This window comes from Colletotrichum phormii (genome assembly GCF_030913505.1).
Source record: "Colletotrichum phormii strain CBS 102054 chromosome Unknown BDP81scaffold_14, whole genome shotgun sequence".
In the NCBI taxonomy this organism is placed as follows: Eukaryota; Fungi; Ascomycota; class Sordariomycetes; order Glomerellales; family Glomerellaceae; genus Colletotrichum; species Colletotrichum phormii.
Genome location: NW_026851456.1, coordinates 476,457 through 500,616, shown reverse-complemented (window position 1 = coordinate 500,616; position 24,160 = coordinate 476,457). Strand labels below are relative to the sequence as shown.

General features: G+C 51.6%; 10 protein-coding genes and 1 non-coding gene across 11 annotated transcripts; 5 read left to right on the top strand and 6 right to left on the bottom strand.

Moving 5' to 3' along the window:
* Window positions 1-194: 194 nt before the first annotated feature.
* Window positions 195-1,298, bottom strand: BDP81DRAFT_324177 (family 18 glycosyl hydrolase; the record flags this gene model as incomplete). The annotated part of the gene is made up of 2 exons (XM_060584860.1): window positions 195-865; window positions 926-1,298. 2 exons carry the CDS (start codon window positions 1,296-1,298, stop codon window positions 195-197), a joined length of 1,044 nt encoding a protein of 347 aa, XP_060443315.1.
* Window positions 1,299-2,443: 1,145 nt separating this feature from the next.
* On the top strand, window positions 2,444-3,309 carry BDP81DRAFT_51645 (uncharacterized protein). Its single transcript, XM_060595875.1, has one exon. The coding sequence runs from the start codon at window positions 2,537-2,539 to the stop codon at window positions 3,122-3,124; it is 588 nt and encodes a 195-aa protein (XP_060443314.1). The 5' UTR covers window positions 2,444-2,536; the 3' UTR covers window positions 3,125-3,309.
* Window positions 3,310-4,737: 1,428 nt separating this feature from the next.
* BDP81DRAFT_51664 (uncharacterized protein) lies at window positions 4,738-5,593 on the top strand. Its single transcript, XM_060595881.1, has one exon. It carries the CDS (start codon window positions 4,961-4,963, stop codon window positions 5,492-5,494), a length of 534 nt encoding a protein of 177 aa, XP_060443313.1. The 5' UTR covers window positions 4,738-4,960; the 3' UTR covers window positions 5,495-5,593.
* A 4,102-nt stretch (window positions 5,594-9,695) lies between these two features.
* On the top strand, window positions 9,696-11,008 carry BDP81DRAFT_482471 (polysaccharide deacetylase). Its single transcript, XM_060595009.1, has 2 exons — window positions 9,696-9,977; window positions 10,041-11,008. The coding sequence occupies exons 1-2, from the start codon at window positions 9,922-9,924 to the stop codon at window positions 10,723-10,725; spliced, it is 741 nt and encodes a 246-aa protein (XP_060443312.1). The 5' UTR covers window positions 9,696-9,921; the 3' UTR covers window positions 10,726-11,008.
* A 382-nt stretch (window positions 11,009-11,390) lies between these two features.
* On the top strand, window positions 11,391-11,504 carry BDP81DRAFT_t221. The gene has a single exon. It is a non-coding gene; the product is annotated as a tRNA-Arg (tRNA).
* A 1,361-nt stretch (window positions 11,505-12,865) lies between these two features.
* Window positions 12,866-14,495, bottom strand: BDP81DRAFT_492821 (uncharacterized protein; the record flags this gene model as incomplete). The annotated part of the gene is made up of 1 exon (XM_060595339.1): window positions 12,866-14,495. A coding segment is annotated over exon 1 (1,307 nt), but the record flags the coding sequence as incomplete, so codon positions are not given.
* Window positions 14,496-14,565: 70 nt separating this feature from the next.
* On the bottom strand, window positions 14,566-15,127 carry BDP81DRAFT_51613 (uncharacterized protein). The gene has a single exon (XM_060595867.1). It carries the CDS (start codon window positions 15,080-15,082, stop codon window positions 14,633-14,635), a length of 450 nt encoding a protein of 149 aa, XP_060443310.1. The 5' UTR covers window positions 15,083-15,127; the 3' UTR covers window positions 14,566-14,632.
* A 683-nt stretch (window positions 15,128-15,810) lies between these two features.
* BDP81DRAFT_407876 (uncharacterized protein) lies at window positions 15,811-16,231 on the bottom strand (the record flags this gene model as incomplete). Its single annotated transcript, XM_060589032.1, has 2 exons — window positions 16,107-16,231; window positions 15,811-16,016 (listed from the first exon to the last, which is right to left on the bottom strand). The coding sequence occupies exons 1-2, from the start codon at window positions 16,165-16,167 to the stop codon at window positions 15,811-15,813; spliced, it is 267 nt and encodes an 88-aa protein (XP_060443309.1). The 5' UTR covers window positions 16,168-16,231.
* A 1,092-nt stretch (window positions 16,232-17,323) lies between these two features.
* Window positions 17,324-18,998, bottom strand: BDP81DRAFT_323503 (C6 zinc finger protein; the record flags this gene model as incomplete). The annotated part of the gene is made up of 2 exons (XM_060584802.1): window positions 17,324-18,851; window positions 18,913-18,998. The coding sequence occupies 2 exons, from the start codon at window positions 18,996-18,998 to the stop codon at window positions 17,324-17,326; spliced, it is 1,614 nt and encodes a 537-aa protein (XP_060443308.1).
* A 675-nt stretch (window positions 18,999-19,673) lies between these two features.
* BDP81DRAFT_431812 (thioesterase superfamily protein) lies at window positions 19,674-20,886 on the bottom strand. Its single transcript, XM_060590713.1, has one exon. It carries the CDS (start codon window positions 20,558-20,560, stop codon window positions 20,057-20,059), a length of 504 nt encoding a protein of 167 aa, XP_060443307.1. The 5' UTR covers window positions 20,561-20,886; the 3' UTR covers window positions 19,674-20,056.
* A 642-nt stretch (window positions 20,887-21,528) lies between these two features.
* BDP81DRAFT_324218 (major facilitator superfamily domain-containing protein) lies at window positions 21,529-23,336 on the top strand (the record flags this gene model as incomplete). Its single annotated transcript, XM_060584864.1, has 4 exons — window positions 21,529-21,707; window positions 21,776-22,176; window positions 22,397-22,455; window positions 22,524-23,336. 4 exons carry the CDS (start codon window positions 21,529-21,531, stop codon window positions 23,334-23,336), a joined length of 1,452 nt encoding a protein of 483 aa, XP_060443306.1.
* Between the last annotated feature and the right edge of the window lie 824 nt (window positions 23,337-24,160).

The following is a 24,160-nucleotide window of genomic DNA, read 5'->3' as shown; positions in this document are numbered from 1 at the left end:
TCATAGCAATCCATCATAACCCTAGGGAAATCAATCACCGTGTCAAGAGATTGTATGTTCATTATTCGTATTCATGGCTTCCCGCCCTCGGCTGTCTTTACATGCCGCATGCACAAGGTAGCTAGGATATGTACCTGAATTCAGAGCCAAGTACGCCGAGAGTCTTTTTCAACCCACCACCACATTAATCGGGCTTATTTGATGCCATTCAACTCATTAAACCCGGCCTGGACCAAACTCTGCCTCCCCTTCCGGTCTCCCACACCAGTCCAGTAAAACAACCCCCCAAGAGCCTTGCTCTTCGCATACTGAGCCTTAATGGCCACCGATCTCGGCACATCAAAAGTCATGAACCCGTACCTGGGATCAACATACGTGGCAGCGGCGGCAGCCGTATCCACAGCCGCCTTATCAACACTATCATTCGACATGTCGCAGTAATCAACCTCAGCCGACCCCTTCGTCGATCCACCCGGCCCTTTCGCATTAGGAAAGGTGCGCGCGTAGGCCGGAATCCCGAGCAGGACTTTCCGGCTCGGGAACCCGTTGCTCGTGACGTAGGTGATGCCGTCGGCGCAGGCGATCTTGAGGTTCGGGTTGTTGCTCGCCAGCGTCTTGGAGGCCAGCAGCTGCGCGTGGTTGCCCGAGACGTCGGTCCAGGGTCCCGTGAGGTCGTAGCACATTAGGTTCAGGTAGTCGAGGAGGGATGCGGCTCGTCTGAGGTCGATGTTCTTGAGGACCCATTGCCCTGGCGGGAGGGCTGATGTGATGAGGTACCTGCCCGCTGGCATCTGTTGGCGGACGTCGCTGAGGAGGCTGATGTAGTCTTTGCCCTGCTTGGCGTCGCTTGGGTGTTCCCAATCAACTTGGACAAGTGTCAGAGCGAGATCATCAGGGAGAATACGAGGCAAGAGGAGAGACTTACTATCAACGCCATTGAGCTGCCACTTGTCGCAAAAGGCCTTGATCTCCTTGGCAAAACGAGCGCGGGCGGTAGGATTGGCGGCCAGGGCAGGGAACTCGGCGCTGCCCGTGCCACCACCCACGGAGACGAGGGTGCGGATGCTCGGCTTCGAGGCCTTGAGCTTTGCGGTGGCCGAGAGACAGCCCTTTGTCCCGTCGACTGGGATTTGTGTATCGGCCCACTCGTCAATGAGCTTTAGTGAGCCGTCGGTGTTGACTTTGATAAATGCGTACATGACGTGAGTGACCGCATTGACAGGCATCGAGGCGGGTGTCTGGCCCTTGTACACCCGCCAGTTGGGGTAGTAGACGGCGTTGACCCAGCCTTGAGACATGACGGGCTGGATGAATGCTGTGATGGCGATGAGCTTCAAGATTAGAAAGGATAGTCGTCTCGGTGAGGTCGATGTCGAAGTCGAGATCGAGCTGTAGGTGTTTGTTGATGTCAATGCTGAGGCTGACGGCGGGACGGCGCGGGGGAGGGTTCGTTCTCGGGCCATTTTGTAGCTTAGGGCCCGTCCGGGTGCGGCGGGGTGGCCCAGTTCGCTTACGTGGAGGCCCCCGGGGGCTGTGCTTGCCGTAGATGCCGCTGCAAGGCGCCCAGCTCAATCGCTATTGGGGAGCTGAAGACAGCCAAGGCAGGTGCTGTATTGGGTGCAAGTTTCCTCCTCTTCTGCCTTCGTATTCTCTCCGTAGACTTCTCTATCTTTTTCTTTTCGCTTTGCCACGATTGAACTGACGACGACCGGAAGAAAAAACAACAACAAACAGGAGAAACAGATCTCAGGTCATCGAGACAACCTGCTTCCGGTGCTGGTCCTTGTTCCTAAAAGAAGAGAGACACCGCACGCGACTTGCGACTGGGGAGAAAACAACTCTTTCCGGTTCCTGATCTACCTGATCTCCCTTTCGTGCCTGAACCTAGGCGAGTTCTTATACCGACTGCATCGGACATTGGCTAAGTTCTCGAATTCCAGGGGAATTCTGGAGGGATACGATTAATTCCTTGGCGGTCTTGTTCGATAGGCCACTCGACAAATATGTGGACGATTCGTAAGCCTGGTTCTTCTCGGAGAATGCGACCATGCACGTCTTTTTAGCCAGGCCGTTGCATTAAAGAGTTGCAGGTTCCCCCACTCTTCACCATTCGGAGCAATCTACACCTGCAGACGGGGAGCAGCTGTAATAGCTATGTGTCCGGAGGAATGTCGACCGCGTTCTCGATCGAGCGGCGAGAATCCCGTTCGACAGCGGGCTCCCGGGGGAGGAGAGGGAAAGATGCGGAAGGGGACTGGAGGAAAACAGAACTCCCTTTAGCTTGGCTCGCCCTGCATCCAATTTCTGCCGCCAAGGACCGCGCGGCAAACAGCAAAGTCGTCGCGGATTGAAGACTGCAAGGGCACGCTGACCGGCTGATTACCTAGGGAGGAAGGAGGCCTTTATCAAGGCACATGTGGCCGCAAGGCTCATATCGAATGGCATCGACCGCGGGGACGGGGACCGATATCCCGGAGGACTCGCATCGCGATCAACCCTTCATCGGAGTCTTTCAGCCGGCGAAGAGAGCATTTCCATGGCACGCATGGCTACCGCTTGGCGGCAAGGCATCGGACGGATGGCCTTGGCCGATGAGCGACAAGGAAAGACCAAGATGAATGCGGTCGCGGCGGCCCGAGACATCTTCGCGCTCCGGCGTAATCGGACGCATGCGGACGGATGGCCGTCAAGCTTCATTCAGTGTGGAGAGTCGACTTGGCAAAGCTCATCACATCATTGCTATACGTTGATTTCTGCCAACTGGACCTCTATCGAGTCCGAGCAGCTGCCACGGAATGAAGCACGACATCTGGTCGACTGCAGGGCCAAGACGGCCTTTCGCAGAGATCAGCCGTTGGCAGCGGACAGATGCAGCGTGGAAGTTGAACTGAGGGAACTTGACCTTCGGACCAAATCAAGTGTCTCGGGATTCCTCTCTGGAGCTGCTTCTCAGCCGCATCAACAAACCTTTGGAAGGCCCCAGACATGTCTCATTTCCTTCAGCTGGGTCAACATGGCTCGAAGGCCTCGGCAGGAGTACACAAGGACAAAGGAATGCCTTTTTGATGATGGAGCACCGCAGGCTCACAGCATCAGAACCATCTACCTAGATCGCTTCGATTGATCGTCTACCGACTTTTGAAAGTAGCCTCTTTGCACGAGGAAGCCTATCCGCGCGATCAGCCACTGTAATGAGGAGCCCATCCAGATGACGTGGCTGGATGGGTCCGGCATTGATTCTGTGTCAGTGATTCCAACTTCCAAGCCTCGTACGTGGATGAAGCTTCAGGGCAGAAGCACCTCAAAACGCTCTTCGAATCTCTTTCTACAAATGCGAGCATGTTCAGGGACAAAGCGTGAGCGTTAGGTGGAAGCTTGGAAAGAGCAAGGAGCCACATAGGTCATCGGCTCTATGGACACGATTTTCAACCTCACAGGATCATGAAAGCGACGCCTCGTGGATTAATCTTCTCGTAGAGACAGCCATCTTGATTTCAACGCCTACTTACGATTACAGTTGTCCACGATTCGTGAGAACCTAGAGCCCACCGGTTTGCTGAATCCTCACCGCTCGCCCGGGCATCAGACTTCCGTCTCGGAGATCCAAGACCTCCTAGACCATATTGATCCATGGTCTGTAGACCGTTGATTTCTTCCATTGAGTCGACAACCTCTGGGAATACAATACCTTCAGAGAGGTTGGTTATGGGACATCACTTCATGCTCGAGACAGCCCAAAATAACATCTAGGACATTTCTGATGGACCACCAGAGGCAAACCCCGCGTTGCCTCTTCCTCCCCCTCTCCTCCCCTACCTAGCCTCAATTAACACTACCTATCCCTTAAAATGGCGTGATGAGCTCAACATGGCTGGCGGGAGGCAAGGGAGAATGACAGCCACCCACGTTGCAATCACGGCCTAGGGATTGGTGGAAAACGAGGGCGCAGACGACACTACGAGCTAGCTCGCGCGTAGAACGCAAGCGCTTCAGGTGATGTCATCCCCAGAGGAGGAAAGTATGAGGAGCTTAAGCATAACCCATTACCACGAGGGGTCTTTTCAGGTCCCTACACGAGAAGCCAAAGGAGCCAGCCCCACGGATACCTACCGGTCCAATGCAGCGGAAGAGCATCGGCGCAGGCGCCGTGGAAGCGGAGAGTTCTAAATTTCCAAGGACGCAAGCACTTCCTGCCGACTTGCCCGGTGTGGTGGTCTCTCTTCCCGCGAGAATGATCTGCCGCGGTTATGGACTATCGCCAATGGATGTGTTCCAACCTTCTCTTCACACGCACTAAGTCTGTAGACTACATTGATTCCAGGGAACAGATTTCAAACTACTTTGGCCCTGCGTTGGCTTCCTGCAACTCGTCTCCGAATAAAGCTTTTGATCTTACCCGGCGACTCGGTAGCCAATTCGCAATGGCTTCGCTTCCAATGGTGTTGGATGAAAAGAGGAGACATCCGATCACGCGGTTCGGATTGGGCTCTGTACCTTTAGGTGATGTCGCGTAGCTCAGGTGAAGTCCGGACGGTTCTGTCGAGACATTGGGCAAAACGTCGAAACGTTGAAACTTCGTCTTTGACAGCAGCGTCGCAATGACCGGCCGGTTCAATTAGCAACACACGCGCGTCCGTACCATCATTCAATTCGGCAGCGTCAGCTCGGCGCTTGACTCGTAAAGGGGGTTCTTCACTCGTGTTTGACTGCTGTCACTCGCAAGTCGCAGGTGCAGAGGAGACGACGTCTTGGCAACTCAATGCTGTTGCGGATCTTGAAACCTTCCATCGCCCATGCTTCAGGTACAACGGTCTTGGCGTCCCATCGGGGAATCCGGCGGAACATGAAGGAGAAAGATGAGGCTGCGAAAGGATGTTAGACAGCTATGGAGTGAATTTCGGCGGGACTCTGAAAGAATTGGGACCTTTTGGAGTTGTCCGCCTCGAGAAGCTCTTGGAAGATGGAGACGATGAGAGACTCCCCTCACCCAAATTTGGCCCCCGGCCGTCGATCTCGGGCGTCGATAGTCCTCCGTATTCCGAGTGCCACTCTGGGGGTTCCGTTTCTTGAATACGATGCGACGGCGTTGGCCAAGCGGTCTAGCACGGCGGCGCCGTTCTCAGTGCGCGCAATCCGTATCTCCGTCTTTGCCAAAGGGACTTTAGCAGTTCAGCTGGGGCAAAACACCAAAAACTCTTACGAGACCAGACCTTTGACGATGCGCCGCCTGACGTGGCCATGCATCGTGACGAAGAGCAGGGAACATCGCTACAACTTTCCGGCTGACGTCAAGGCCGTCGCCCCGCGGGAGAAACCATGTCTCGTCAGCTCACGGGTTGCTCCATGTCTCGGTCTGAATTTCAGAAGAATAGTTATCCTGGAGCTGGTGTGTGCCGCTGCTGTCTTGGGGTGTCCCACACCGGGCCCGCTCCAAGGCGACGAGCATCACCTCCCCAGATATCATCGTGCACCTTCAGCGTCGCATTGCAGCTGAGAAGTGTTTGCTTCAAGCCTAAAGGTGGTCTGAAAAAAAAAAAAAAAAAAACAGGGACCTGTCACTGGGCCTGCGGGCTGACGAGCGTTTGGTGTAGTTGGTATAAAAATGTCGGCTGATTTATCTGCACAACTGGCAATGTACATACAGAGCAGAAAAAAAGCCTCTTCCGTTGGTTGTGCTTCTAGCCGTCGATCATGAACCTGAGCTCAGCGACTTGCATCGGCAATGTACTCTGCGGTCAGTCAAGCGGTCAGGCAGCCGGGAGGTGGGAAGGTGGGCAAGATGAGATGCCGCGCCGGGTCAGCACAAACCTCCGTCTTCTCGTCTCTTTTGCCTCCTTTGCGCCCGACGACTAATTAATACGTACCTCAAAGAGACCGAAGTTGCGGTTGAGAGAACCAACACAACGACGCCGCGATGCGACGTACGACACGACGCGGGGTTCCGGCAGGCTGGGGTCTTCCTAGTCTCCTGGGTTTACTGGGTCCGTATGGGGATCTCTAGCTTTTTACAGCCAAGACCCAAGACTCTTGGCCCTCCTAAAGATGGAAAAGATGAAAGATCGGGATCCCACGTAGCCTGTAGGATACGGGTTGCGGCGGCGTCGAAGACTTCTCATGGGGACGGGACATTGCCTGGGTTGGTCCCAGCATCATGGTTCCTGTTCTACCGGGCCTGTCTCTCCAAGACTCTCCAAGACCAGATTGATTAAGCAACAACCCCCCAGTCAGTCAGTCAGTCAGTCAGTCAGTCAGAACTCAGGACAGTCCCAAGAGACTCTAAGCGGCTCAAGCCAGTTCGGCACCACTGCACCAGACCTTGATCAACCTTCACAGCAGAAACGAGTTCGTCCCTTTGTTGCGCCGTGAATCGTGGCGCTGCACTATGCTTGTTTCAGCCTCCGTCTCCGAGCACCGGCCATTTTATTCTCGCTCTCTATAGTTTCTATGTATGGATGACGATGGAGCGGACTCTGCATAGGTCTGCAGCAATAGAGCAAGAAAGCCAACATGAACAACTCCCGACGGGCCTCGAGAACATGCGCTTCCACGGGGCGCAATGTGTGGACAGGGGTCCTTTTCTGACCGGTCTTGTCAGCAGCTGCATCATGGGAGCGCTGTCTCTTCTCTCACTCAACCTTTCTCAAGTTCCTATTCAACAGAGTCCGCCGGTCGCAATGCCAAGCCACTATAAACCGAGAGACCCGATCATGACAGGGGACCACGAGAAGGAAACTGTCAAGGAAGGCCTGGGCCGCCGAGACTTGGCTTGTTGTCTGCGCATTTTTTTCCGATTTTTTGGGGGGTGAGCAACAGCGACGGCAACTGCGGCAGCTGACGGACGAGACCACGACAGGCCAAGCTTCGTCGTCACACCATGACAAGTTCTGAAGGCGGGAAGTGCACTCGTCGGGAAGGGGAAGAAAAAAGGGCCAAGATATCGTCGTCTTACGCGGAGCCATTCCAATATTTCAGGGTTCTCGAGGTCACGCTGTACGGCATTCATGGGGCCATGAGGTCCATCCTACGAGAATTGACCAACACCCCTAGTTCCTGCATCGCAGCAGCATCGCAGGAGTTCCACGACGTCCTCGTATTCCACGCCCGGCCGAGAGGGCTTCCCAGAGAGCTTTGGACGATCGTCATCCATAGAGACTCCAGAGAGCCCAACTGCGAGCCAGTTGCAGTCAGCGGTTGGGCCTTGGCACACGTCCCTGGTGCATTGGGCATCCTGGCCTGAGTTCGAAGTCGACAGATGGAAGACAGAGTGAGAGCGTGCGAACAGGTTCATCCTTTTGCTCAGCGACTCAGCAGCTCAGCTTCCGTTGTCGTCTTACCACACCAGCCAGGGGTCGTCCTCTTCTCTTTCGTCCACTTCCGTCCCTCCTCTTCCAAGTTCCTCCTCCTCCCGCGCGTGTGTGTGCGAGACAAAAGCCGTGAGCTGCTGCTGCTACTGCTAAGCGCTTCCCTTACCGTATTCCGCCCCAGGCAGACGGACAACAATTCGCACTAGCACGATGTAACTTAATCCTTAGCGCAGAGCCCGCCCTACTGGGAAGCGACGTCAAGATAATCGGCGGGACGATCTATGGTTATCCGCGAGAGTGGAGAGGTTGGCAGGCATCTGGATCCTCCAGGGTTGAAAAAAAATACTAGTTACTAGTATTTAGTCTAGTATAAGTATACTAAAGTAAGTATAGTATTAGTACAATAAAATCGATACTAGACCTAGTATTAGTAAGTATTAATATTCAAGAGAAAAGTTCTAATATATTTAAGTAACTAACTAATTATTAATATACTAATTAGTATCCTTATATAACTTAGTTAACGTAGTTAATTATATATAAAATATTATAAAAATAAGTTCTTACATAATACTTTTAAAAAATTTAGATTTCTTTTTTCTTATTTTTTTCTTATTTTTAATCTTTTATATATGATTACATAATATTTAATACTTTTAGTATACTATGAGTATACTTAATTAAGCTTAGTATTCTTAGTATACTAATACTAACCTAGTTTAGTATTAGGGTATACTAATACTAGACTAATTAGTATTAGTACTGTCTAATACTTACTTAAATATACTTTTTTTCAACCCTGGGATCCTCGTCTTTCCCCAAATTCTCACCCCCAGCCTCCACGCTTCCGCGAATCCGCAGCCCGTGGTGGTATTCCTGGAAATCCTGGAGACGCTTGACGCCCTAGGGGCAATTGAGCCCCAGAGACTAGTAGTCTGGATAGAGAGAGAGGGTGAGAGCCTTGTTCGGCATTTCTCCTTCATTTCTAGTGCCGGATCACCTCAGCATCAGCAGTACCGCGCCACAATGCAACTGTCTGTGTTGTTGCTGCTGCCTTCAGTCAAGTCGAGTCGCCTTTCTCACGAATCTCGGGCTGTTTACTTTCCATCTGCAGAAAGCACACGCCTTCTGCGACAAGGACCTGGTTCCCGTGCAGCGACGAAAGGGGGTCTCTTCGAGAGGAACCCCTCGTTACAGTATCAGAAACAATTCTTTTCTCATCGAGGACGCGCACCACGTTTCTGTCCATTTGGGCGTCGTCTTCTTCTTCTGGATGGGGGAAAACTTACCAGCCTCAGAAAAAAAAACCACCGGCGCGGCCCTTGTCCCGCAACGGCGCCCCAATAGCTTCGCAACCAAGGCAAAACAAACCTCAAAGGCCCATCCCGAGACAGTATCGAGCGGCGCTTGTGGCTGACTCCACCCCGTTTACGTTTGGCTGAACCCTTCGCAACTTGCTTCTTCGTGGGTGATACTTTAGGTACCTCACTGGTTCGCACCAAAACTCACCGTTTTGACTGGTACCGTTCACACCACATCCCAGCCATCTCCGATGTACTGCCCAACCTGCCTGCTTTTACCACCTTCTCCCCTGCTACATGGCGTCTGGTTGTGCCGTCGTTCGGGCGAGAGCAACTGGTACATTTCTCGAGCGAGGAAACCTGGTCGAGGATGACAGAATGACAGACGTCTCGAGACAGCGCTCGAGCTGTTCCCTTCCATCCACATCCCGAAGTACCTACCTACATGCGTTACGATTTTCCTTTTTCTTGTTGGTCGCCTCTTCTTTTGCAAAATACCCTGTTCTGCGTCTGCCTACAGGCCATTTTCTCGCCCTCATGCGAGGAGGGTGATCCCTCCGTCCAGTCAGCTTACATGCCTCTAAGCCTCTTGACGTCAAAACGCGCCGCGGATCCTCTCCCCCCCACGGCACATCATCTCTCCCGTCGTTGCTATTAACTTACCCTGCCCATCATCGTGACCAAAGTACCGTGGTTCGTATCGGAGCCTCATCGGGTGCTATTCCTCGTGCCCGCCAAGGCTCTATGGCGGGCCTAGGGCTGAGCGGCCAGTCCGTCGTAAGAAAGAGGACACGCGAAGGACGAGGGGCAAGCAAGTCCTGCTGCTGCTGCGCGATGCGAAAGGCGGGATGGATGGGGCACCGTCTTTGATCCGCAGTCGTCCCGTTTTCCCAAACCCACTCCCACGATGAGGCAGGTTGAGCTATCCAGTCCGTCCACCACCCCGCCGCCAGGCTGTGCGGTGCGGGTTCTCTACCTTCTAGCGGGATTTCTCATTAGACTCTATTCTAGGTACGGGGATGGGTCGACCCATACGTGAACTCTTGGCTTGGGCCCATCTTCGACTCTGACCGTCAACTGTTCCATGTTTCCCTGTTCAGACCTATCTCCGTTGCGTCCCAAGTTTGGGTCATATAAGTCGTCTTCCCCCTCCCCTTCTGCCCGACCTCTCAACTCTGCTTCATCCTGCATCCAGCTTCCCCGGCCAAGATTAATCAAGCATCTTGTAGCTTCATATCTACTCACGTCCGAGTCACACAGTCTCACTGACCTTCACATTTCCCTGTCACTTCAACTTCCCTCAACCAACCGTTACCATGCATTTCTCAACTGTCCTTGGCGCCGCTGCACTGGCTACCCTCGCCAACGCAAGGTACGTTCCCGCTCGCCCTTCTTGGCCTCGGACACAGACATGAAACTAACATCACTCTTACAGCCCTCTCGTCCGCCGTCAAGGTCCCGCAGTCGGCCAGGTTATCTCAAAGTGCACACAGAACGGTGTCGTCGCCCTCACCTTTGACGACGGCCCCTTCACCTACACCTCCCAGCTCCTCGACACTCTCGCCTCCAACAACGTCAAGGCCACATTCTTCGTCAACGGCAACAACTGGGGCAACATCGAGACGGCCCCGGGCCCGGACAACATCCGCCGTATGAAGGCCGAGGGCCACCTCGTCGGCTCCCACACCTACTCCCACCCGGACCTGAGCACCCTCTCCTCGGCGGACCGCATCTCCCAGATGACCCAGCTCGAGGACGCCACCCGCCGCATCGCCGGCTTCGCACCCAAGTACATGCGCGCGCCGTTCCTGTCCTGCGACGCCGCGTGCCTGAGCGATATGGCCGGCCTGGGCTACCACGTCATCGACACCAGCCTCGATACCAAGGACTACGAGAACGATACCCCCGACACCACGCACATCTCGGCTGAGAAGTTCAACAACGAGCTCAGCGCCGACGCCGCGGGCAACAGCTACATTGTCCTCTCGCACGACGTCCATGAGCAAACTGTTGTCTCTCTCGTCCAGAAGATGATTGACAACCTTAAGTCCAAGGGTTACCGCGCCGTCACCGTCGGCGAGTGCCTTGGCGACGCTCCCGAAAACTGGTACAAGGCCTAGAGTCTCGGTGGCTGGTGGTGAAAGTTCGGGAGGAGAGCGAGAAGGAGATGAAAATAGCATGGAGTATCGCACTGCGGGTTTCTTGGGAAGGTTTCGTTGGATTACACTGCTTGTTCTCTCCGGCTATACGTACATACAATCATGGGTGGATATACCAGGAACACCCCATCGGCGCAAGTCATTGCACGGAGATACCAATGTCTAATCAAATTACTAGTACTTGATATGAATCTTTTGAAGTGTTCGTGTTGTTTCTCGATCCCAAATACCCCCCGCCTCTCACCAGATCTCTCTCATCCGGATCGATGGTGTCACGAAACAGGAATGGTATCAGCACTTGTCAAGCATCTTGCCACGTGCTTTCTCACGTGGATATCACACTCTCTTAGTATATAGACTGCTCTCATGTGCTCATTCTAGATGGGTTACTTCAAGCCACTTTAACCCACTTCATATGCCCATTGCTGCGTGCCATAACTCGTGACAGATGGTCTCAACCTCGTGTAAGTCATATGAGGCAGCCCCACCACGCCGTCTTCACAACACCCACCTTTAGAACACGACCCCCACAACTTGCCATCTCACTCTACCCGTAGGTACCTTATGAGACTATCGTGTATTGTTCCACTTTCATCGATGAGTAAGCAATTATCTCAGTTCGCTTCGGTCCGGTGGCTCAATTGGTAGGGCGTCTGACTTCGATTGATTTCATCAAGAGAAATCCTCTGGATTTTCGGAATTTTATCAGAAGATTGCGGGTTCGAGTCCCGTCTGGATCGAATTGATCAAGTACTACCTGGCGTCAGCATTTGGGTGACTTGAATTTTCTTTTTTTGTGAGGCAGTGAGAGATCGTGTCCTCAGAAGGGTCTAAACAGACTTTTAGATTGTGATGGTGTTGCGGGAAGTCTATCGGTTGATTGACTTTAACCTTCCCTTTGTCTGAAACATTGCATTGGTTTGCGAGGAAGCCCCCCCAAATAGCGCCTTTATGTAATTGCCTTGTCCCCAGCTCTACGCGGCTAGGGGGTCCTTATTCTTGAGCCCATGAGAGCCCATGGGGCTACGCCAGTACACATAGGGAAGGTAAATGAGCGATAAGTAATCTTGGGACATGGTATTTCATTCGTAGAGAAGGAGCATTGAGAAATAAACTTGTGGCTCTTAGCTGCTTTACAGCCTGATTCTATCCACGCACCCATCGCAGAGCTAATGCGCGGTTCCTGGTGGCTTGGAAGGAATCTGACCCGTCAGGATCCCGATTTCCATGTGCTCTCTGACACATGTCTCACGCCACTCAGATCGGCGAGATGTCGAGTGTGCTGACCATGGAGCTAGGGTGTACGCTGCTTCCCGCCAGCTCACTGCTCCGGTGTACCATGTATTAGGATGGCAAGAAGGACGTCAAGGATGCTAGTTCAGCAGAGCCTTTCTCGTGGTACCTAGTATGAGAGAGAACAAGTTGACTGCGTCGTATTGCGGAAGCTTGAACGAGAACCGTTGGCTTGGAGAGCGAAGATGATAGCTCAGTATCTTCATAAGTCCTCGCTTTGGTGATGGGTTCGCACCGAAGGAGTCGCACCAAAGGTTTTGTTGATGACAGATCACCCTTTGTTTCTTGCTATGCTAGTCAAGGCCATAAGCAGTTTGTTATTATAAATGTTAAATTTCAGTATGTGATCTACCATACTTAGTGATGGCTCGCGAAAAGCGTTGGTACACATATCAAGACCTTTCGGCCGGTGCAAAGCTTAATAATCTGGTATTGAACTGCGTATGTATATGCAGAAGGAGGAGGCTGGTGGGCGTAGCCTATGATCCCTCCGTTGGGTGTAAGTAGGTAGAAGAGCCGTTTGCACAGCCCAGACCACCTTCCAAATCCACCTTTTCTGCCAATATTCCAACAAAAAGACATGGTTTGCAAGCTAGGCTAGAGTGTTGACGAGTATCACGTGAATAAAAGAGGAATGAAAGAATAAAGAAGCCATAAATGTACAAGGGGTGAGTTGGAGTACTCATAAAGTTCGCGAGAAAACCTGAAAGAGTAATAGATTCTGAATATATCTGTAGAAAGTAAACGAAGAAAAGCCCACAGCACATGTCAGATTACACGTATCAAGTGTTCTCCTTCTCGATAGTCTTCACAAGGATATCCGCTCTCTCCTTCTTGCTGAATCACAAAGTCTTCCTTTGTCGATCCAACTGAAATGCGAGCAATTCCAAGGCGTCTAAAGAGTTGTCCTTCGCTATCTTGTAACTCGAATAATAACAACGAAAGTTCGTACATACTCATCTTGCCACTTACCTCGCGAGTTTCAGAGTCAATCACTCCGACCTCATGCCACTTAGCTGGCATGCAGTATAGAAAAGACTTATTGTTCTGTTCGTCGAAGTTGTTATGGAACATATCCAGCTCAACGACATTTTGGACCTGCCCCTCTTTGGTGTTCAGCCCGTTGACGACTATGTTCCAGACTTGGCCATCATGGTCATTGTCCCTGCTGCGCGGCCCTTCGTAACGGAAAAGTTTCATTGGCTTCAATTTACCCCATAGACGTAGCCATCCGCCGGAGATTAGGCCGGTTTTGTCGCCAGTGACGTATTCGATATGGAAATCCTCAACCTCGATGAGCGGACTATTGCGTGTATAGGGCCAGCCTGCTATGACCGCACCGTCTGCGGCGGCCCAAGACCAACTCGGAGCCCTATAGGTCTTAGGCAGCGAGCTAGGAGAGTCAGGCACAGTAAGCACTCTCCAAAGGAGTTCTGACTCCAAATAGCGACGCCACATGCCGGCGATGTAGTCATCTCCGAGCACCTCCTTCATCTCCTTTGCCACTGCAGAGAGAGCAATCATTCTGTCGCTAGGAAACGTGATATTGCAGCGAGTATACGTGGAGACGATATTGGACCAGCAGTCGTATGCTTTTCGTGTGTCTTCCGCCTCTCCGCGGGTTCTGCCGTGGTCAAGCTGGAGATCCTCGATGCGGGGACCTTCGTAGGAATCCTCGACGGGAGTATTTAATAACCATATCTCGGCCGCACGACCGGACCGGCAATCCCAAAACACCTGGCGCTCGCCGAAAAACAAAACTCGTCGAGAAAGAAGGAGTTCTTGAAGTACCCATGCCCTCGTGTTGACATGTCCTCGCCTAACCTCTTCCGCCCAGAAAAGTCCATCGACCAAAGAGGCTGGGGTTGCCTGGCCTCTTATAGCTTGGTGAATAAGTGGTAGTCGGCAGGCATCGGTATCACGATCATTAAAATAGGGAATGTGTACTGTCCAGTGCAGACAGAGCGGACAGGTTGCAGAATGCGTGTGAGTACACCTTATCCATGAGGACCGATTCGTGTTGCCAGTCGGCCAAGTTATCTCCCGCTTGGATGATACAAAGAGCATCGATCCGGAGGTATCGTACACCGAGTTTCCGAACAACATAAGCTGCATCTCGGTAAAGACGTGGTAGATTCTCTGAAGAAATGCCCTCAAGAAGCTGGGCGGCGTTGCTCTTGGTCAGAATGAGACTATTTGTGCTTCCCCAACAATGACTCAAAGTCATGTAGGGGCCATCAGGAGCTTCATCGTCGGTATTGATTATGCGGCAGACGAATTTCGATGCATTCAATGGACCGATTTCAATGAGGCGTGTCGGATACCATCTCGGATCTGTGGCAACTTCTTTGCACTTCTCATGATTATGCTTGCAATTCTGGAACCACGACTCCGCCTGAGCCAAAGTCTGCTGTGATGACGTGCTTGTGGAATATGTCTTGTGTGAGTAGGGTTGATAGGAGCCTAGAAAGTGATCAGTCAACCCCCTCTTTAGCTACTACAATGAGACTGTGATGTTCATTTCAGTAAAGACTGATGAGATACACATGGCGGTTCTTTTGTCAATGAAATAGCTTTATAAGGTTTCCCAAGTACCAGTGCACGGAATGGGTCTTAAGTGTACGATGTGGTCATCCGGCCGCAATCTGGGAGAAATCCAAAATGGAAAGGCTCGTGGATTGACAACGATTTGAAATAACTCTTCTCCCTCGTGTCCGCGTATCTGGTAAGGCCGTAAAGCGTGTGTGATTGTCATTGGACCAAGAATCCATTTTTGGTCATCCGTTTCCGCGGTACTGCCAGCTGTAAGGATTGCACTGTGAGGAAGAATCGAAGATGTGGAAGCTTCAGTACGGATCCAGTCTCTTGCGTCAGAAGGCAAAATTGCCCAGAGCCGATTACACGCATAACAACCAGCTTTGACGGCACACTCGAGACTTCGGCAGGTTTCGTGATGAGCTAACGGCTGCATCTCTGCCTTTGTCAGTATAGAGTCTATGAACTCTTGGCAAGCCGAGCATAACATCTTCCAGGATGATATTGCCTTGTGTCTGACAACCACAAGTAGTAGTACCTTAATGGCTAATAAATGATAAGGCAATGAAGAGGAGGAAATCTGTCAGCGGCAGATATTTCAACGGAGACTGCGAGACTTTATACATGCAACTAGTCACAGGCCAAAACACAGTCAGCGGCGGCAACCAACCGACTGATAGGCAGGTGAGGTGGGCGTCCAAGTTGGTTTTTGATTGGTTCTAGTACGAATGGTTCAGGTCGATATGCCGGGTAGAACAATTTGTTCTTCCTTTGGGATGCACCTAGAGAAGACGTGACGAAGCTACTCCCCTTGTCATTCCCTCCTAGGCACTGCCACCGCCAACGCCATACACCTGCAACCTGCCAGCCTTACTGCCTGTACGGTCCACAATTTTCATAGTCTCATGAAATATGCACTGCTTATTCTCAAAATTTCAGTACTCAGGCTCCAATAGTAGGCACGTATGAATGGCAAAACTTGGCTTATTTGATAGCCGTGCAGCCACCGAGAGGCTCTTTTGTGGTTGCACCGGTACATGTATGCTTTTGTTGGAGCACCACAATTGAATTGTGTCGTAGGGTATTTATGGCGTTAATTGCTGCCCGTAATTAACGGCGTCGTTTTTGCGACAAATTGTCTGAGATTGGATTGGGTTGCTTAAGCTTCAAGTATCCTCTAAAGCTTTGATCATGGGGCATTTGTCGTCGAAACTCCCTTCAGGGCGTGCCGGTCTGTCCACCTGCAGTACACGTAGCTACGGTCTTTCCCTGGTTGAGAGCAGACACCTCGTTGGGAGGAATCTCCTGGACGCAGCGACCGAATCGATCGCATTCGCCATCTTGTGAGCCAACGGAGCAAGCCGTTCCCACGTTTCCAAACAGGGCATTGCCCTTTCCGTCGATGAAGTTTCGCGGCACCGTAGCTATCATTTTCATATGGTCAACGGACGGTAATAACATGAAGTAATTCGTGCGCTGTGTAGGCAATTCAGAGTCGACAAGGAAGTGCTTACCTGCGAAAGCATTGTCAACGGCGAAGGCAGCGACGGTCAGGAAGATAGCGGAGATCTGCATGGTGGCGGTAGTAGTTGTGAATTGTCCAAGGATCAAAGGTATATGTTGATTATAATAAGGTAGTTGAAGTGCACCTGGCAGCTGTAGAAGAGAAAAGACGGAATGCGATGATTGGAAGTTGTTTGTTGAAGATCAATGTTGAATAATCGGAAATAAGTTGCCTTTATACGCAGCCACGTCAAGGCAATATGACTCTCGTGCACTATAACATATGCATTCTAAGCTTAATTCTTAATTTCTTTCCTTTCTCCAGTTCTCGTGGAGTTGCAGCGCTTACTTTCTCAAACGATGTTGAGACGCCTGACATCCGCGACAGTGAGTTTGACCTACTGTTGATACTTGTTGTCTTATAGACAAGGGATGGATAGGGCGATGGGCCCGTTGTTCAGCTTCTCGGTTTCGGTGTCAATCAGCGCAGGGAACTGGGGAATCTGGGTGATCGCTGGCTCTTCTGGGCTAAACTACCGCTAAATCCTTCCTGTCCGATAGAACCCCGAAAACGTCGATGCATCAAACAGCCAATGTGCCCATCTGTACCTTAGGTATGTACAGTACCATGGTCTTTGTTCACGATAATAATGTTCGGGCAATTCTTCTGTTGGATAGAAACTCCTTGCTGCATCCCTTACCTTATCAAACAATGGAGAGGAAGTATCAGGCCCAATGCGGCTGCTACAACTACGCGGCGTTGCTGTCTTGTTTCTTCTATCCTGAGCTTTCGTGACTGGATTACACCTAATGTATCGGGATGATGCTGATAGAAGAAACAAATATGGTCCATCGTTCAGGATACAGGGTTTGCCTTACCACGGGATGCTTTCTCGATTGAGTCAACGTTGGTATGCAGTTGGAAAACTGACACAGTTGTGTTGGTTTCGCATGTCCGTGGATCCCGCGGAAGCCAAGCGAGTTTTAGCAGATCAACACCGACCGGCAGCCCACCTGGGCATCAGACACACTGCGTGAGCAATGGACAACGTCAAAATAAGACGCTGTTGAAGATGGCTACTAATATTGGCACATACTAGTACCCTATCGTAGTAAAGTAGTAAGCATTTACATTCCCCATGAGGTGCAACGGCCCCCCTCCCTGTTGGCGTGTAGTTACGCTAAGCTGACACCCAAATGTCAACAACTGTTCGGTAACAATAGGTACTTAGTAGCTAAAGCATACACTGCGGCTTTCCCAATTCAACTCCACAGGGTCCCAAAGCTGCTTCTCGAGGGTCACCGATGCCTCGCCAAAGACAACCTTACAGTCGACAACATGCCGTTGGTCATTCGTGATGCGACCTTTGTCCGCCATCGTATTCACCCACTCCATAATGACCAGGAACGCACTCGTATCCCAGAGTCCGTCACGCCGAGGAAAGTCCTTGAAGAGCTGGACAATGGCATGTCTCACCTCAGGCAATGTGCACATGAGAAACACAGTACCCAGAGGCCAGGTCGGGCCGTACTCGATCGTAAAGACCTCTGCTGCCTCTTTGCAACTACGTTGGTCAGCATCGTGCGCCTCGAGGATCTGCCTGCTCATCGATATAATATCCATGAACGCCAGAGTGATGCGCTTGGTTTCCTCCAGATCAGTCCACCCGGCACAGCGTATCACGCTCCAGAGGTACAAGTAATGTATTCTGAGGCTCAGAGCCTGGTAATAGCCCCGGGGGTTCCATATTTTATCATCCTCTGCTTCGACGGCGAGTGGCTGAAAAGCAAGATACCAGGCGTCAGTGAAGCGTACAAAGCTCCGGACACGTGCCTGAGAGCTAGGCGAGCTGTATTCGTGCGGCGGTTTCTCTGGTAAAGGCGCCGTCGATCCCTCGACTACGAACCCAGTGTAAAGCGGTGCATGGTGCTCGACATGGTGGCGGACGACATTCCACCAACGGCGGGCCGCTTCTAGCGTCTCAAACGTCGTGGGCATCTCGTCGACAGCGTATTGCGCCTTGCGTCCGCGGCAACACCACGGTACTCGGCTCTTCGTCTCCTTGGGATGATCTCCGCCGGGGGTCCAGGATTGAAGACTCAGATGCTGGAAACTAGTTATCACTTCTTCCAGCAGAGGGCTCGGTTGCGCGCCTTGAATTTGTGGGCATTGGTCAAGGATTCGGGACCCATGGTTGATGTGGTTCAGTCCAGCTGCCTTGTTGCCTCGGAAACATTCGAAGATGATGAACAAGAGACATGCTAGTAATGTGCGTTCGAGGGACATCGGTGTTGAGTAGAGGATATTCATCGACTTCGTGTAGTGGAATAGAGCATCCGAGTTGAACCTCCCTCGCCCGAGGAGACGTTGTTCTCGTATAGTAGCCCCCACGGCCGCGGCGCCTACGGCCAAAGCTGCGTGTTTGATGGCCGGATCATTCCATGAGAGTTGTGGGATAATTTGAGTGAGTAGATCGGATCGGAACAGGATGGCGGTGTTGGTGAAGGATAGCCAGTAGTCAAAGTGGTCCTTCTCCAGCTGGCTCGAGAAGACGAGAGCCGAGTAGTTTGGCTCCATGAGTACGACATCGAGGGCTTGGTTCTGTCCTTGTTTGGGCTTGGGATACAACAGCCGATGTTTAGGTGGAAGCTTGGAGGACTGAGCTTTGCTTGCTTTATATCCTCCACAATGGCCTTGATACTTCAAGCAAGGTGCGCATGCTGGTCTGCCCTCGTCACATTTGACGCGGCGAAGCCTAGAAATGATCAGTATCACCACTGATATTGTGTGAGGTTAACCCTCTATATGAGGCTTACTTGCAGGTTACGCAGCCACTGCGAACCTTTGGCTTGCTGGCTCGGACCTGTTGTGGTTTTGATTCGAGGGCGAACTTGGTGATCATGGGGCTGAGATCTCTCATGGTAACGTGTATTGAAAGCCCGCAGCTGAATCTTCTGCCGTTCCAGTCTAATCGAATGGAGGACAGGTGGTGCAAAACACTTTCATTATATGGACCATTGGTAGTTTCGAAATGACAGAATGATGTCGAGTGAAAAGCGAAATGTCAGCTGGGATGACAATCCTGAAGCGGGTGATGTTAACATTTTCGGTTCACCGGTAGGGACTTGCCAGGGTTACCTCCGACGTAAGCACTAGCGCATGTCTGGCCAGATCAATTCTTTATTGCCATGCACACACCACGATAGCAACGATGTAACGGGTCTCTTTATTTTGCTGCCTGGCTCGCTTAAAATCACTCGAACTCCGGACCCAACTTCTGTCCAACAGCCATTTGAATCACCTGGATATAACACCTCTCATACCTGTACTGAGATCCGAATGAGGAGATGTCTTTCAACTCTGGCGCCCAATTCGATTCTTCCCACGTTGCCAGGTTTCTCTCACCCATGTCGACTTCAATTCCGACAACAGAATCAGAGTCCGAATCATGTGGGGCCAGAGACTTAGAGTTGTATCCAACATGATCCTAGTGAGAGAGAGCCCTCAGCCAGTAGATTGACATTAGGCTAACCAGACGTCATTGGCCTCAACATGTGATGATCCTAGCTCCCTCAATAACGGCCGTATCAATGTCACATTCTATGATCCTGACGGTTAGCTAAACTGACGATACATCGACATGCTGGAGCCAACTCCGGGATCTGCCCACCGGTGAACTTCAACCGCGGCACGCCCAACAGCGAATTAAGATACTTACTTTGTTTAGGCAGCTACCACGAACCTTGCCCTTCAAGAATCTGTCTTTCTATTCATCTTCCGTCTAATTCTTTGCGCCAGTCAACGTGGTTCCAGCTTGGAAACTGAAAACTGATAACAACAACAGCAGCAGCAGCCAAGAATCAGCCGTGTTTTGATGGATCATGAACCCCGCCTGAGGGCCCTGGACAACGTCCCCAACCTCCGAGCATAGGCCGCAGTTCCCTTACTCCACGCGAGTGACTATCGACTTCTCACAAACTTGGTGTGCCTTCCATTCGCCACCGTAGCACCCCTCGTCCCATCGGCTGGGTTCACCTTGTAGATGTTGACGTGGGTGAACGCCAAGCTGCCTCCGACCTTCTCAATCTTGCCCTCGATCTCAATCTCGTCACCCAACTTGGCGCCTGAGAGGTAGCTGATGTTGATATCGACGCTCACACCCGTCGCTTCACGGAGGTCCCACGCCGCGATCGCCAAGCCGCCAGCCCAGTCCACGATAGTCGCCGACACACTGCCGTGGATGCTGCCGGATGTGTTCAGGTGATTGGCAGTAACAGGTAGGCGCGCGATGATGAGGCCTTTTGAGGCGTGAGTGAGCTTCAGGCCGGGGTTGAAGAGGAAGGCGTAGATTGGGGATGCGTTGCAGCGGGTTGAGATGTAGTTCTCGATGTGAGCGAAGGTGGCGGGGTCCGACTGCGCAGAGGGGCCGGTAGCGGGTGGTGGCTGAGATGGTGTGGAAGACATTGTGAAGCCTTTGGTGAGTTTCTGACTGCTGTTATTGGTAATGACAGAATGTGAGGTTATTTGCAGAAGTCATTCAAGATGCCGGAGGTCAACGACACTGTTGAGTTGTTGAGTGACACAATCCGGGAGCGGAGGCACGTGCGCCAAAGATTTCTTTGCGGTCGGGCGGACTCCGTCCGAAGTCGGCCCGGACGGTCCCACTTTTGCCGTCGATGCGGAAGAACTGAAGGTTGTGAACGATGCTCAACACTGGACGTCGCAAGCAAAGCGATCAAGAACTACCGATGGAATAGAAATCGAAGTTTCTTATATGAAGATGACCGTTATGAGATACCCTTGACAACTCCCAGCAAGTGGTTAGGAGCTGATCGAATGCAAGCAGCAATACTAATTGAAACGGATCGTGTCACCCGGAACGCGTACCCATCTTGAGATGAGATGCACTTGGTCTTGTAGCTGGCAGAACAGCAACTGACAAGGCAATGTGGAAGCTGACACCAGAAATATGGCTCGTCTGCCGTCAGCAATTGCGACCAATAAGGACAGCACGAGATGGAATGCGCCCCAATATACTCGGATCAATTGTCGCGACTGCAAAGCGAGTAATGCAATCGCGACATTGCTCGAAGTGACGACATTCGCATGGCGCTGCTCTGTCCAACTTGGGCTGGCGTCAACTGCAGATTTGCCCTAGCCGTTGTGTGGAACAATTAGCAACATGATCATTGGGCTGGTTTCGGCAGCGTGGAGCCAGTTCCGTGTCAGCAAGCAGGGATTCCTTTGAGGCCGTTATGTCCGGCCGGTCAAGATGCCATTGTGAGACCCACTTGGAGAGCCGATGTGTATGTTGACATTAACCGACGTTTGGTATAAGTGAAGAGGATATTCACGATTCTCTGGACAATTTGGTGGTTTGTAGGACTTCCGTTTGTAGTGTCATTTCGTTCCTTATACGTTCTGCTGACAAGATGGCAAAATCAGACACAGCACCAGCAACTTTTGCGATTGACGAAGATGGTGCTGAAGGGGCGAGCATACCATTTATCGTTGACTGGGAAGGAGAAAATGATGTTGAGAAACCGACAAATTGGTCGGTCTCCAAGAAATGGGCCAACGTCCTTCTCATATCGACACTCACTCTGATCTCGTGAGTTTGACCTACCGTATTTACGGCTTGAGTCATGGTGATTGTTCGATATTAATAATTCCTCGCAGTCCTTTCGGCTCTTCAATGTTCGCACCCAGCACAAGTGAGACAATGAAAGAATTCCACTCCACCAACGTCGACCTCAAATCCTTCAGTGTTTCCATCTTCGTCCTCGGCTATGCCTTCGGACCTTTGATTCACGGACCACTAAGCGAGCTTTATGGCCGGCTCATTCTATACCACGTCAACTCTCTCCTCTTCATCCTAGCCAATGTCGCTTGCGCATTGTCGGTTTCTCTGCCGATGCTAATCGTCTTCCGTCTCATCACCAGCCTCGTTGGTTCTTGCCCGTTAGCTATCGGTCCAGCTAGCGTCTCGGACTTGTTCGTCCAGGAGGAACGAGGCAAGGGGCTTGCTGTCTGGAACCTCCCGGTACTTCTCGGCCCTGCCATGGGGCCGTTGGTTGGAAGTGTCAGGCCCATCCCAGTACACTCGTTATAACGATTGTCACACTATGCCTATGAAACAATATGGTCTTACACAAGCATGACTAAGTTTGCCAAGGATATGCCAGTATAAAGGGTCTTCCACTCACTATATAGATAGTCGGGATATTCCCATAGCCACTCGTTCTTCATACTCATCAATACATCCCATTGACCCCCTACCTGATAATCGCTGCCCAACAGGAAGTTACTTATCAGCGGCCACGGGGTGGAGATGGAACTTTTGGTTTCTAGCAATTGCGGTATGCACTCTACCTTACGCATCAAATTCTGGTCAGCTGTAACTCAGAACTAACAAGATGTCTAACAGATGGGAGCGATTTATATCCCTACGCTGTTACTTCTCCGAGAAACTCATTTGCCAACTCTGCTAGAGTGGAAAGCTCGAAGACTGCGCAAGAAGTACGGAAATCCAGAGATCTCATCCATCTTGGCATCAAAAAAGTCTCCGCGGGCCACCTTTCTCAACGCGATTGTTCGACCGACCAGGCTTCTCGTCTACTCACCTATCGTTCTCACACTCTCTATCTGTGCTGCAGTGAACTACGGCTTCGTCTACATCATCTTCACCACCATGACCTCGACGTTCATGAGCCGATACGGTCTAAGCCACGGCGACGTCGGCCTGACTTACCTGGGATTCGGAATAGGAAACATCGTGGGAAACGTAACTCTTGGCGCTCTTTCCGACAAGCTTGTAAAAGCCATGGCCCGCAAAGGAGAGATGAAGCCCGAGTACCGACTCCCGCCACTGATACCAGGCAGTCTCCTAGTACCCGTCGGATTATTCCTGTACAGCTGGACCCTGCAGTACAACGTTCACTTCATGGTGCCTCTGGCTGGCACCCTTTTGGTGGGAGTCGGTACCATTCTCATCTTCATGTCTATCAACTCCTACTTGGTCGATGCATTCACCGAGCACGCGGCCAGCGCGGTTGCTGCGAGCACTGTGTTGCGTAGCTTAGGTGGAGGACTGCTTCCGCTTTGCGGAGGTAAGTTGTATGAAGCCGTGGGTGATGGATGGGGTAATTCAATTCTGGGGTTTATTGGAGTTACTTTTATTCCTGCCGTGTGGCTGTTGTACAGGTTTGGAGAACGACTCAGGTTGAGTTCTCGGGTCTAGACACTAGTTGCTTGCCCACAAAGCGACTGATCGTTGAGAAGGCGTAGCAAACAAAATCATACGTAGAGTGTTGTAGATTTGATGCGAAAATTGTTGACAGAATGTTCTTTTCGGTCTGCTGGACTGTAATGCCATCGCTTGTTCCAGTCTTCTTCACGAGCCCTAAGGAAACCCATCCTCATGCTTTTTCGAGACGATCTCCATATCTTCTCGTCGTTTCATGGCCCAATATCAAACCGCCAGAGCGGCACGGGGACTAAATGATTCGAATCCCAACTCCAAATGCCAAAAGCATCCCCAAAAACCAGTCTCAAATTCTTAATCCTTAGAACCACCTCTCAACATCTGGCTCACAGCCCACTTAATCTGCTGATAACGCCATCAGCCAATCCGCTGACTGGAGCCGAGCATCGCCCCCAGGCGAGCCGCATACACAGAACCCCCTTAGCCAACACGCTGTCAGCCAGCACCCCAATAGCACGGCGTTTTGTGTCTGTGGTTTACCTGGATTTTTCTTCCCGAGCGCTCTTGCTTTTCTCTTCTCCAGCTTGTGTACGCGTCTCTTCTTAGAGTCCGCTTTGGCAGTGCCTGACCCTCTACGTACCGGCGGTACCGTATCGGTGGCCGCGGCAGCAGGTGCCTCCCAGTATTGGCTTTGGGATGGAGCGCGGTGGATGTCGATGTGTGACAGATCTCGCTCGATTTGTTCGACGCTCTCGGTGTCTTCCGCAGCCTCTATGGCTGTCTCGGTGGTTAAATCAATGGTTGGCTCTGCAGGGCGCTTCTCTTTCCGAGTGTATTTGGAGCGTAGGTTCTCGCCAAAC